This window comes from Rhea pennata, chromosome 2 (assembly GCF_028389875.1).
Source record: "Rhea pennata isolate bPtePen1 chromosome 2, bPtePen1.pri, whole genome shotgun sequence".
NCBI classification, from domain to species: domain Eukaryota; kingdom Metazoa; phylum Chordata; class Aves; order Rheiformes; family Rheidae; genus Rhea; species Rhea pennata.
In genome coordinates this window covers 5839258-5852876 of record NC_084664.1, presented here as the reverse complement: position 1 = coordinate 5852876, position 13619 = coordinate 5839258, and the positions used below count along the sequence as shown (strand labels likewise).

The following is a 13619-nucleotide window of genomic DNA, read 5'->3' as shown; positions in this document are numbered from 1 at the left end:
AACCCTGTCTAGCATGCTCTAGGTGACCCTGCTGAGCGCGGAGGCTGGACTAGATGATCTCCAGAGGTCCCTTCCAACCTTACTGATTCTATGATGCTATGATTTCAGCTCTGTCACTGTACCTTGCAGTAAAGCGGATCTGCAAAATGCCTTTGGTGGGTAGGTCCCCTTCGCGTGCCTCCAAAACGCCATTGGCAGGGGAGAGAGAAAACACCTCCGAGTCATTAAGCCTTTCCTGCTCATCTGCAGTGGAGAGGGCAAATATCAAACAAACCGATACAAGACCCCTTGCATAGTTTTGTACCTCATGCAACCCTTGTGTAAGAAAACCATGCAGCTCCTCGCTCGCCAACTAATAAATCGGGGGGGGGTGCACTGTCACAGGCGATTTTCTAGGCATGGGGGCAGTTTCTGTTTTCATCCTTTAAGCAAGGGGAACTTGCTGACTGATGGCCTCTGTGACAGAATAACAAGGTCCTGATCTACTTTCCTTTGAAGCTCATCTGTTGTTAACCTCATTAGGCACCGACCCAAACTGAACTCATGGGGAGTTGCTGCTTCTCAATACCTCTCGGGATCGCATTATAAATGAGCAAAGCACATCCACTGTGATGGCTGTGATTCAATCTTTTGGTTAAATCTGGTGTAACTGCTGAAATCAGCAGAGATATACACCAATTAATTTAAAGAAAAAGCATGCAAGAGATCAGAAGCAGACCTAGTATGTTGGAGTGAATGTCATTGTATGCTGGCTACGTACTGACTGTGTGCACGGGGTCTTACTAAGTAAAGACTGAATAATGAAACTGTATAACAAAGGAAATCAAATTTCAAAACCAGCATACCTAGCAAAGCAGTCCAGTAACTTCTACAGCCACTCCTGTTACACAGGAAGACATGTTCAGTCTTGGTTCGTGCAACAAAGCAGGTCTCAAAATCAAGTGTGTTGCAAGAAAGCTCCAATACTGGAACAGTAAGGTACGCAGTCACTGGGACCAACTGCAAAAGAGCAAGAGAGGAAGGGAAAGACAAAGATTGTTAGTTTGCAGTGCATTAACAATATCTGCTATAGCTGAATCATTCTCATCTCAAGCATTAAAGCAAGATTATTTCTATTGCAGCACATGGTCTGTGTTCTTCTGTAATGCCATCAAGTCTCCCTTCTACAGCTTTGAGTAAATTAAGTTGTTGCTCGTTCTACTGTTTTTGGATAGGTTTTCAAACCAGTCATGATGATCATAATGAATTAACATGGAGTAAATATTCTGATTTATTATTAGGGTTTTCTGTGGAAATGCAGACATTACAGCATATCATAGTCCCTTAGGACTGTATATGGCCCACTGTGAGTCATGGTGTTTGTGCAGATTGCCCAAGATTATTAAGTTGACTGTATCTCAGATACGGTGCTTGGTTCTTACAGATCAATCCTCACAAATTCCTGGGATGAAAAAGATTACCAGCAGTGTATTGGAACTGCTGAAGATTTGGGGCGGGGGGGGGCAGTTTATAACCTTCAATCTGGAATAAATCAGTCTTAAAGTGTGCATGGGCTGTGATCGTACTACAGACTCAGGAGACTTTCAGAAACACTTGGGTACTGCAGGAGGCAGTGCTTAGTGACTCAGTCCCTGGTGTGTTCACTGAGACAGTCCTGACTCCATGTCTCAGAAGGATATTGAGAGTCATACTGTGACTGGGTGTGTTGCCCTTTTGTCAAGACGCATCATCTAGGCCTCCATGCTGAGCAATCAAACAGTGCTTTTGCAGAAAGCAGGGGTAGGAACACCAGGGTGCTGACGCAAGACTGCTCCATCAACCTGAGAGTCACTTGCACTTTCAACAGAAGGCTGCTCTGCCTCCTCCTGTGAATTTGTGGCCATTCACATTGACTGCATGACACAATTTACTCTAGAGGTGGCTGCATTTCAGGGCTGAGTAAATGTTAAGGCGCGCTCCTTCTGAATCAAAGATGCTTCTAAAACATAGCCCTTTCTCACTGCCCAGAGCTGTCATCCTCCTGCCTTACCTGGGTTGTGTGGTTACCATATTCAATGACCAGATTCTGATCAAACTTCAGCTTCCTATCTCCATTCTCAAACTGAAGCACTTGGAATCCAGGAAGCAGCTGGCTGGCAGGCAGATGTTGATATGTAAGTAACTCCAGAGTTGTGTGAAATGACACTTTCACCTGTGGGAAGAGGAATTCGGATGAGCATCACACAAGAAGACACTGTGTGCAGGAAATCCAAAGTAAATACTGCTCAAAGGCCCAAGCATGCATTTCCCCATTGGAACCCAAAGGTGTTATGCCAGTGACCAAATTCCCACTGGAACACAGCATTTTAGTGGACAGTCATAGGAAATAGCTGTATTTTATCTTTAAGCTATACACGTAGATGGAGTGTAAAGGTGAACAGCCAAACTCTGAATCACAGGAGAAAGAAAGTCTCTAGCAAAACAAAGTCCTGAGTCCACAAATATATTCCCCAAACTAGCTTAAATATATAAATTTTCCTTCTTCTTGCATGTGGAATTAAACCTTGCATGTCTCTAAGTCAAAATGTACCCTGAAAAATAAGAGGCACACTTCAGAAATGCAGCTGAGGGTTAGTCATCCTTTGCATGCTAGCTAGTTCTTGCACCCAGGACTTGGCTCCTTTATTATCATCACGTACACCCAAAACTGACCAAATTATTTTCTCTCTGTACTCCCTGCACCTTTATCTACAAATCTGAAATGAGGGAATGCAGACTTTGGAGATCTTGTGTTTAGTCCGACATATATTTAGCCACTGATCTAGGGGAGCTCCAGAAACCATGCAGGGTTTGCTGCAAGGGTTTGCACTGTGTCAGAGACAACAGGAAAGGCACAGCAGCACCATGGGAGGAAAAATATCTTGTACCTGCAGGCACAATTAGCATTTGCCAATCAATCATCTACCACTGTTTTCCCTGCTATGAGGAGATTTCTACCCTGCCTGTGTTTTCTCTCGCTTCATCTGGCCCATGCTAACACACCAATTATTACTAAACTATCTATCCTGGCACAGGATTATTATTCTTGAGCCTACCAGCACGTTTTGCTGTGGATAAAGAGCAAGCTGCGGTTGTTGCTCTTTTTCTTCCTTGTTGCTGTGGGATGTTTTGGTGTTCTTTTGGAGATCTGTGATGGACAAGCTGAAGGGTGTAGACAGAAACAACCTGAAGTACAGAGGAACCTTGGTGCAATTGATGAGTTTCAAACTCTGAGTCGTTACTGAATCTGTCAAAACCTGGTGGAGAAATGATTCAAAAATGGTCAGTTTAAACTCCCTTGAGATGTCTCTCCTAGTCTATCTGGTCATTCAGCAGCATCAGAGATATGAAAGATGTTATTCCAAAGCAGTCCAATCTTTTCTACTTGTGTTTTTCAAAAGCTCTTCAGTAAAAACCCAAATTATAAACAATGTAATAAGGTTAAAAGTGTCAAGAGTCCCAGAAACTGACCACATCATTTATTCTAAAAGTGACTCATTCTGGTATCAGACCTTTACGTCCTGCAAATAACTATTTATTCTTCTATCTAAGAAATTCTTCAATTCAAAAGAATTATGAAATAGCTATTTTCTGAACTGAGTTTCACTTATTCCTAACTTGTAGATGTCCATATTCTAGTTTTACATATCCCATGTGCAATATCGAGAACTGCACTATGAGGACACTGGTATTAAAGATGTAGTTTAAAGACCATGTGCACACCCTTGTGAATTCTCACAACAGCACAGCAGCACATCAACGTGCAAGATACTCACTCCTAGCAGAGGCTGAGCAGGTATGAGATCACTTGCCATAGAGTAAAACACCATTCCTTCATCGTGATCCATGTCTACTTTTAACCTGAATGTAAAGCATCAGAGCGGGTCAGAACCCTTCTCGGCGGGCTGACGCACCCTGCGAGTGCCCGAGCTGCTCGCGGGGTGGTACTTACAGCGCGTGCCTGAGGAAAGCTTGCAAATCTATTCGTAACGGCGGAACTTCGTAACTGTGTCTACGACGTACTTTGTTAGGCACTGTCTGTGCAAACTGATGACAAAGTGAAACAGAAATGATATACAAATGATAGCACTAACCCCCCCAAACCCTAGCTTTTAGGCTGAGAAGCTGTTAGCCAGAAAGAAATTCTGCTTGATAACACATTGCTTCTTTGTAAGACATGATGGCAATATGCAAGGAGCAGCAAAAGCCTAGCAGTATTCTGCACGCTGAATGGCTGTGGTTAATACAGGAGCAGATGTTGCTTCCTCTAGTTATTAGGGAAGTTTTTATTAAATATTATATTATTGTTCATTAGTTACACTTTGCCCCTTGGCAATGATTCACATGAGAGAATCTCAGAGTGATCCATAAAACACTATTCACACCTCATATTAGCCTGTAAGCTGAGCTTGCAGGTTTTGAAGAGGAAGTTTCCCAGCGGAGAAACATGCTGTCCAAATGCACACAGGAACATAGCTGCAAAGCCAGGAACAGACCTCAGCAGTCCTGAGTGTCAGCGCCACTGTGAACTATTGCTATTAAAAACCCTACTGCTGCGATAGTGTTTCAAATCCTGGACCTGCAGCTGGGGTCTGCTCTGCTGGACAAGTGTGGTGACATTCCAACCCCCAAACGCTTTCAGGCTAAAAGGCAAATGCAGCAAATGAACAACCCTAGCTGAGGACGGGTGTACGGGGCAGCAGGAACAGGACTGTTTCTGCAGGCCGGCTGGGTACACAGCAGTCTGAACACGGTGTTACAGAAAGGGCGTTGGTCATTTTGGAGTCATCGATGATAGCCTTGCCGTGACGGTCAGTTTACCTTGTCGTCGAGGCTCATGAAACCCAGAGCAAACCCTTCACATTGCACTTCACTCGTGCTCTCTGGGAGGACTTGCGGGGTGAAGCAGATGCGCACGGAGATGCTGCCACCTCCTGGAATCACCTGCAGTCAAGACATAGCTGCTCAGCAGCGCAGGGAGCTGCGCGGGGGTTGCACAAGCGCTCCCCGAGCTCAGCAGCTAAAAGTGACTGAAAGCTCCTGGGGATGGGCTGTGCCCGGCCTTGCACTGAAATGACACCATGGGAAAACAAACTTGGTTTAATTATTTTGGTTGCAAATCTCTGTGTAACCACTCGTAAAGGTCCACACAATTTAAGTAACGCCACAAACCATCTCCTCTACGAATACACACAGACTTTGTTTGTCTTAAAAAAAAAAAAAAAAAAAAAAAAAAAAAAAAAAAAAAAAAAAAAAAAAAAAAAAAAAAAAAAAAAGAAGAAGAAGAAAGAAAAAGAAAAGAAAAAAAAATCTGCCCAGTTATTCCTAACAACTTTCTCCATGCATAACTCAGTTGACTCTCCCACAATTGACAGCACTCAGAGACATAAAGAAACATCTTCTGAGGACTTACAAATCTGAGATATGACTATTTTACAATTCAGGTTACTCTTACCCATTTTTTTATTTACTTACACAACAGCAGGGAATATAATCAAACTCACAGACCAGCCACAGTGGATTTTCTATGATCTACAGAATAGATTCTGCTTTCTTTATGTGTATTACGCAGGTAGTGGTTAAATCATGCCAGCGCTGCAGCAACCCCTTAGCCATCTCCCTGCAGAGTTAAGTCCAGCCAAGTTTGCAAGCTCAAGTGTCATGTGGTTTGTAGTGCTTTCAGGCTAGTGTCACGCAGCAGCCCTGCCTGAGCTCTAGCGTGGCCAGAGCCAAGCTGGAGCTAATGAGCTCTGCACCTTGCACGTGAGTCTTGCTAACCCTAGCTCACTGCTAGCTACACCAGCCACAGGGTGTCTCAAAGAGACTCCTCTGTTATCCAGGCTATCTCAGATCGACCTTCTTACCCAGTCTTTAACCAGTCTGCACTGGTTAAATAACATGCTTCCAAAGCTTCAGCCTAGATGCTGAAGGTGGAAGGCTTTTTTCTTCTTATGACTTTGCAAACTCATCTCGTGGTCACCTTCAAGATCCCAAAGCCTCTTGGCTACTGTTTCACTGTTCACTGAACTCTACTCCAACCCAAAGCTTTCTCCTCCTGCCTCTGTTTCCACTGTCCCCCACAAAATCTACTAAACCTAAACACAAACAAAATGCACAGCTTACTATTTGCCTTGGAGTTATTGAGTAGGGGTTGTCGGCAGGAACCCCTTCATGAGGTCGTATAAGTACAGAGATTATTTTCTTTAGTGTAGGTTCTTCAGTGATGATTTCCTCTTTTCTGCTGTCCGTGTCTGAAGACTGCAGGGACAGGAGGGCAGGGAATGGTTAAAACTGTTACACTGCAAAGAAGGAATGCAAGTGAAGTCTACACTGAACTGCTGCACTGGTGAGTAAGGCAGTCAGTTTATTTCTTTCTGGCACAAAAACTGGATACATGGATGTTTCCTGTTTGTGAATTTTTTCATACGGAGGATAGCTCTTCCTAAACTGTGCCTAAAATCCTCGGAAAATGTGCATGCTTGAGTCCTGTTCAGCCAAGAGAAGCATTGAACCGAAAGATCTTTGGCCCATCGTATTCACCAGCATTCCAGTGCAATAGCTCTCCCTTCTAGCACAAGAAAGGTAAGAGCTTTATTCAGAACAACTGTGCCATCTGAGGGGAAACAGAGGGAAAATATCCTTAATATCTTTTCTGTAAATTTTTTACTTTGTAATAGAAATATATATATCCCTCATGACACCTTCTCTCTGCCACTCAGCCTTTCTGGACAGAAAATTACCATATTATAGGAAGCTTCACACATAGCAGATGTTATCACATTACAACAGAGTAACAGAACCAGTCTAGTTTGGCACTGGGATAAATACCTCCAGAGCACCAGTTGCAATCTGATCTTTGCTGATTAGATTCTGCTCTCTGACTACAGCAGATGTTGCCACCATCAACAACCCATGAGATAAGCAGATTCAAAGTGAGGAGTAATCTTAACACTTTTACCGTAAAAAAAAAAAATGCTAGTTTGTCAATGACAGTTTTAAAATGTATCTGATCAGCTTCTCTAACAATTTTAAGACATAGAGAAGCTGAAAAGCAGTTAGCTTATAGCCCATTTTGGTAACTCATTGCTGATACTGATAGCCCTCAGCAACGTATGCTTTTTTGACTATGAGAGGAGTTGACATTTCTTTTAACAACCCAAAACATAGTTACATGTCGTATTGCATGTGATTGTTTTTAACCTTTCATGCCAAGAAACCCATCATGTATCTCAGCAGCAATACAAAAAACAGACTACTAATAGCTGACCTCATCTGTGGTTTGCGAAGCTGAAGAAGTTTCACAGAGGATGGAGGATTGATCCAACTTTAACATGATTTCTGACTCTGAATTGCTACCAACTGATGCAGTCTCACTTTCCTCTATGTCCTTAAGAGGAAAAGGGTCTCCACAGACCACCAAAAGGTCTATCAGCTTTTTATCATCTCTCTCTTGGTTGTAAGTTTCCCAGTCCATGCGAATGTCTAATTGAAAAGGAGAAAGGACAATTAATTTTGCTCATTCAGAAGTCTCATAGCTTTGCTGTGATTGTAAAATCAGAAGATCAAGTCACGAGTTTGTTGTCCAGCAACTGGGGATTTATATTAGAGCACCTCTTAAGCTTTGCCACGTTTGTTGGTCCCTTCAGGACCAGGGGAAGTCAGATTACTTATGATGTGTGCTATGTCATTATTACAGCTTGGCAAGTCTCTAGGTCCCAAATTATGCCTTTATTGCCATTAAATTATGAGTATTATATTAATTAAGCAAATGTGTTTGATGGCATTCAGGAAAAAAAAAAAAAAAAAAAAGAAAAGAAAAGATATTTGACCCTTGCTCTGAAGACCTTAAAATCTAACCCAGAGATAAAAAGACTAAACAGAGAAAAGCCAAATGATGCCACTAAGGAGGAGAGGGCACATTTGCTTGACAGGGTTAGTGCTGGAAGCATTCCGCAAAACAAGATGAGAAACCCTGAATGAAGGTCCTTTTAACAAAGAGTGAAAACCCAGATTCTCTGGGCTAGGATGTGCTGCTGTTTCGTAGTAATAACGCATCAAGTCAGTTATACTATTCCACTAGCCTGTGGCTGAAGCTCACTGGCTTTGCTGTCGCAGAAACAGAGTAACACGCACAATAATGCTGTAATGCTAAACACAGCTAACGACCTGACAGCATCTGCTATTGGTCTGTGCTAGCTAACCTAGAAAGCAGCTGAGATACTTTCCTTTGTATTAGTATTGTCTTTACAACAGCCATCCTGATTAAGAGACAAGAAGGTCAGTTAATTAACATGCTACTGGGCAGTTATGTTTTCATTACTGGAAGTAGCGCTATGCAAGTGTCAATGATGTTTGCTGTCCAAAAGCCAGCCTTACCAAAGGGAGTGGGATTGTTGAGTCGGACGCTCCGGGAGACAGGATACCCTCCAGAGACATGAGTACCAAACCTGAGGTGAGGAACTTTGCTGTTAGTATGTGCAGAAAATAAGTGAACATTTGCAATGTTTTTTCATTAAAGGTGTGTTTATAAGGGGAAATGCCTGACTGCACTGGTAAGGTATGGCCAGTACTCAGAAGTACAGTGTTAATTTACTTAATCAGATCTTCCAATTTTGTCAGTTCTCTCAGATGCTTCAGGGTGCACATGTGAACTTAGCTTTGATAAAAGACTGATAGAAGCAGCAAATGGCTATATCGTGCGACTCACACCAGAGACAAATTTCCACGTGCATAAGAGTCTTTAATGGTGGACAGTAATCCCATTTTCTAGGCCCCATTACAGAGCTGACCTTGCAAACCCTCCCGCTGCAGTGTGCCGTGCAACTCCAGCTCTCCAAAGGCAGAGAGAAGAGACAGCGCTGTGCAGCAGCTGGCCGTGTGAGCAGTGCCCCAGTCCTCAGAAACCAACGCTTACCAAGATGTGGAGATGCAGCTCACTGCAGGGGAGGGTTTAAATCTCCCCATCTTCTTCATTTCTCTGGTCCACGAAAATGGATGTGGAGCACTGTACTGTGGAAAACGGGGAGGACTGCCATCATTTATTCATTTCCATCCCCACAAAGTCAACAGGAATAGAAACTCCTGCAGATTGCAAGGCTAAAAGAGCGATTGCTGGGTATCCTGAGACGACTTGTACACAGACCCTTTCCTAATCATACTGGGAGAGGCAAAAATATTGTTGTTATAGATGCAGATATTGTACTCTGAGAGTCACTTTGCTGTCCTCACTGCACCACAAAAAAACAGGCACAGGTGTATATGTTGGCCAAAGTCCAGTCGTATTTAACTGTCAGACTTCTCTGACAGTATTTCGGGCTCTACCTGATTATAGGCTGCTCTGCTTGGGGTCCTGTCATCTGCAGGAAAATTGGACAGCCTTTCACAGTCATTTGTACAGGAATTAATGTAGGACACAAGTCTCCCACCTATTAAAAAAAAATGAATGTTTGCTCTTAGAATCAAAACAAAACTTTGGTATCTAGGTTACAAAATTATATCTTGAAACACAATTTTCAAATTATTTGACTGATTTTTCTTGAAAGCATGTAAGTGTATGCTAACGAAAGCTTTTCTCTTTGGGAGAATGCAATATTTCATTCATTAATCTGTATCCCTAGGGCTGTTCCATACAACACAGTATATTGTATTTGTAAAGCAGAGTAGTGCACTGGCTGGTTACCAAACAGAAATCATAAATCAGAACTGCTCCAGTCATTTTAAAGAAGCACAAAAAGCTCCCAGGAGAGAAACGTGTTACCCCAAAGCTAAAACACGCACTGTAAGAGCAAACAATTGTTACATGTTGTTGGAGGTCTACAAATGTCTATCCTGAATTTAAACTGAAATCCTAACAAACCGAAAACGCGTTTGAAAGGAGGTTGCAATGAAAGGAATTTGGGAAATCTAACCGGTGCCAAATCTGCCATAACAATACTTTGCTTAAAACCAAAGCCCCACCTACCTTACAGACAAGATCATCGCGGTACTCTCCCCACATGTTGTTGTAAGCTGTTATTTCTATGATTAGCTGCTGGAAGGCTTTCAGAGTTCCTGTGGAAGGTTGTATATGGAAAGCTACTCCCTTCCCATGAGACAGCACTGCTGCCGCAAACACTGAAGGAGCACAGCAAAGAAGCGTTTGATAAAGTTCTAGGAAATGGAACAAAGTTAAGTCTTTCAAAGAAAATACAGTATCAGATCTTTAGCTGGTGTTAATCAGCCTAGCCCCGCCAGCTTCAGCAAAACTGGGAGCATTTACGCGGCCCACACTGTTAAATCACTTTTACTCCAGTTCCCTTCTACCGTGGGTCTTAATCTGTTTTTTACATGACTCAGTTGTTACAGAGATTATTTCATAGATGACTCGTTTCCAATAACTTGAGCCAGGACTCTCTGGGAGATGCAAGGCAGTAATTGGCTACATGAAAACACACCCTCAATTTGAGGAAAATAAGCTGGGATTTGTGCTAACTGGTTATCTCTCTAGTAGCAGCTGCCTGTTTACATCTGTATGCTCTTCAATACAAAAAATGAGTTACAATCAGCAAAGCCTTTTCATACTCTGAGTCACTTCACCTTCTAAACCAATAGGTTTGCATGGAATCTGTCAGATCAGATATTTTTCAATTTTTAAGGACTAATTCAACAGCTGAAAAAGCTCCATCTACATAACAGACACCAAACACTATGACAAGCTGCTAGTATGTCCAACATTTATTTTGGATACAGAAGACAAATCCACACTATATTGCACTTTGCTCTGACTCTGCTCCCTCCAGTGTCACACATGGCTCCAAACATTATTACTTTTAATAATAATGGTATCTGAATAAAAAAAGGTATCTGAAGTGATGGGTGGGCTATGCTGCAGCTCTCCCTAGTGAGGAGGGTAAATAAAAGGGTTTTGGGGAGCAAAGCCTGATGCAGTAGCACTGGAGGACTGTGTGGGAAGGAGAGCGCCAAATCTCATGCAGTCTTGTCCACACTGTGCTGGGAGTGGTCTTGGGGGTGAACTGTCACCAGTACCAGCCATCTTTGTTTCAGATGGTTGGTTTATTATTAAAAAAAATTAAAAAAAGTTTAGGATTTACCTAATACTTATGTCATGCGGACATTCAAAGTCAAAGTGTGACCTGGGGGATCAAATTATTTGGCAGCGTAGAATTAACCAGATACTCCAAGAAGGAAATGATGATGATGTACCTGACTGGTACATTTAAAGCTGAGTTGAGTTAACTGAGTTAGGCCAGTTGGCCTTTGCCTTCTTTTCACTGAGGGGAGAAACAGCTATTCTCATACCTGACTGTGCTCTTTTGGCTGCATGTCTTGTGATGGGCCCTCTCCTTTTCACGAGGCAGCTTGGGGAGCTTGAAAAAATAAAAGATCTGTATGACAATTTTGTGAGACAAGCAGGTCTCTGCTAAAATAAGAGCTTGAAAAAATAAAAGATCTGTATGACAATTTTGTGAGACAAGCAGGTCTCTGCTAAAATAAGAGCTAGCTCTGCTTGACCCCTACATCCGCGGCAGAAATTGGTTCCTGTGAGAGAGATGATAGCACTCTACCCTGATTTCAGTTGTAATTCAGATCTACGTTAGTATTTGAGTCATTATGTAGAAAGTCGAGACTTACAGGTAGAGTCCTTGTTCTGGAGCAAGTGAATAGCCAGTGAAATACTCAGCTTCCAGTTTGAATGGAGCACTGATTCCAGTGTGATTGGTAAGAATTAGCTGACGCTTTACTGTGTCTTTGAATGCAACTTCAGATCCAAAGTCCAAAAGAAGATCACATGGGCTCTGTAGCACTTGTCTTTCCTCACTGTCAAAAGAAATCACACTGGTATTAAAACGTTAGTTCCATTTTCTTATGCTATAAATCTGAAAATGTGCAATATGGAATGTGTTTGTGATGACCATTGTAAAAGGACCATGCAACCAAAGATTTTGTCATCGTCATTCCTTGCTTTTCATTTTCTTACTTCTGTCTTTGTAAGGATTTTATTTTGGATAGAACTTTAATACTGTATAACATGCTGACCTACAAATATGGAGTCATTTTACTTATACGAAAACACTACATATTGGAATAAGAAAAGAATAGTCAGATATACCAAGTCAAAGAGAAGTATATCCACCTTTCTTTAACATCAGGTGCAATAAGAAAACTTAATGGTGCAAAACATGATCTTGAGTATAACTGTTGTTTAAAATTCACATCTAAGAGTTCAATTTACCAATTTTTGACATTGCAGAGAATAACTGTTCTTCACAAACATGTGATAGGCAGCAGAGGCCCCACAGTTTTGTTAGCAGGGAGAAATTATTTTTCCTGCTCTCTATACACAGAAGTATCACTGCTACTGTCAGGTTATGAGTGCGAGGAGTACATGCGACAAGAGAAACAACATATGGACATGAGTTTCACCCATGTGCAGTTAATTTCATGCTAATTTATCATTTATGAATTAAAGAACTCATATGAATTATTTTTAATTTGTTTCAGCTAAACAATGGTGACAACGGTGTAGTACTAATTGTCAACCATCTTCTAAGCTTATCAAGATGCTGAATTTGGTTATGGTGCAAACCAAGTACCTTCTCTTCCCATAGTCCCCTTCAGTGAATGATCCCAGCATGTTTTACTGTCCTTGCTGCCTATGTGCAGCAGGAGGAGAAAAAAAGTTCACATAGATAACAGCATACTTACATTCTTTTTCCTCCACTGTCTATTTGCTTTGTGAAAAAGTAATTTTTTTTTCATTTAATCTAGAAGCCTAAGACACAGAAAGATCTGCTTAAGTTTCGTGGGGGAAACATGTAAAAACATGTAGTGCACTTACAAATGGAAACACTTAATTTGGACATAAAGTTAAGCTGTGTTGCTGTGACCTGCCTTAAGATATGGTGCTGTGGCTGTTTTCCCCACTCAGTGACAACACCAAGACCTTGCAAAGGAAGATGTATACTGAAGAGCTTATAGTCTTCAAGCTATCATGAAAAGTTGTTTTCTTTTTTCCTCCAAACACTGCCATTGGTATGAAGCCAATCTATATTGTATCTGGCTGCTACAGAATTAGAGCTGAATTTATTCTTTAGGTGTCTTTTTCTCCAGCTGAAGACTATAAGCAAGTACTCTACAGATAGATGAGCGCTTTGCACCAATTAAAACTGTTTCACAAATAGGTATGGGGGATAATTTTAATAGCACCTTGATTTACCTGGTAACTCCACTTTCACAAGGTATTGAGTAGCTGACACGCAGTCCTCTCACGTCTCCAGAAATACTCAGGAAGAGGGATTCAATCATGTCTTCTATGCTACAGGAAAGGGCAAGGTCTTTCAGCTCACCCTGATAGGAAAAGAATCGTGTTTCCTTACAACTGGAGCAAAGGCCGCAGAGGAAAGACGGTCTCATTAAGAAATTTATTTAGAAAACGTGTATAAATCTTACTGGATTAAAAACAGAACCACAGCAGAAACTTGAAAAGTTTTACTGAATTGCTCTAATTGCATTTTCTGCTAGCATTAGATTTGCTTAGAAGTAGGTAACAAGTTAAAAATTTGTAGTTATTTCTTGGCTTTGTACCAGGATCAGACTATAAA

The 13619-nt window shown here is 41.7% G+C and overlaps 1 protein-coding gene across 1 annotated transcript in view; it reads right to left on the bottom strand.

Annotated features, from left to right (window-relative positions):
* Nucleotides 1-13619, bottom strand: part of DLEC1 (DLEC1 cilia and flagella associated protein) — a 39107-nt gene that overhangs the window by 1829 nt on the left and 23659 nt on the right. Inside the window, exons 23-37 of the mRNA XM_062570854.1 lie at nucleotides 13235-13365; nucleotides 11650-11835; nucleotides 11317-11384; nucleotides 9980-10131; nucleotides 9340-9443; nucleotides 8395-8465; nucleotides 7286-7500; nucleotides 6142-6276; nucleotides 4840-4962; nucleotides 3971-4065; nucleotides 3795-3879; nucleotides 3075-3275; nucleotides 2030-2191; nucleotides 846-999; nucleotides 123-243 (exon numbers count right to left, since the gene is read on the bottom strand). Of these exons, the coding sequence (XP_062426838.1) occupies nucleotides 123-243; nucleotides 846-999; nucleotides 2030-2191; nucleotides 3075-3275; nucleotides 3795-3879; nucleotides 3971-4065; nucleotides 4840-4962; nucleotides 6142-6276; nucleotides 7286-7500; nucleotides 8395-8465; nucleotides 9340-9443; nucleotides 9980-10131; nucleotides 11317-11384; nucleotides 11650-11835; nucleotides 13235-13365 (2003 nt within the window). The remainder of the gene's footprint in view (nucleotides 1-122; nucleotides 244-845; nucleotides 1000-2029; nucleotides 2192-3074; nucleotides 3276-3794; nucleotides 3880-3970; nucleotides 4066-4839; nucleotides 4963-6141; nucleotides 6277-7285; nucleotides 7501-8394; nucleotides 8466-9339; nucleotides 9444-9979; nucleotides 10132-11316; nucleotides 11385-11649; nucleotides 11836-13234; nucleotides 13366-13619) is intronic.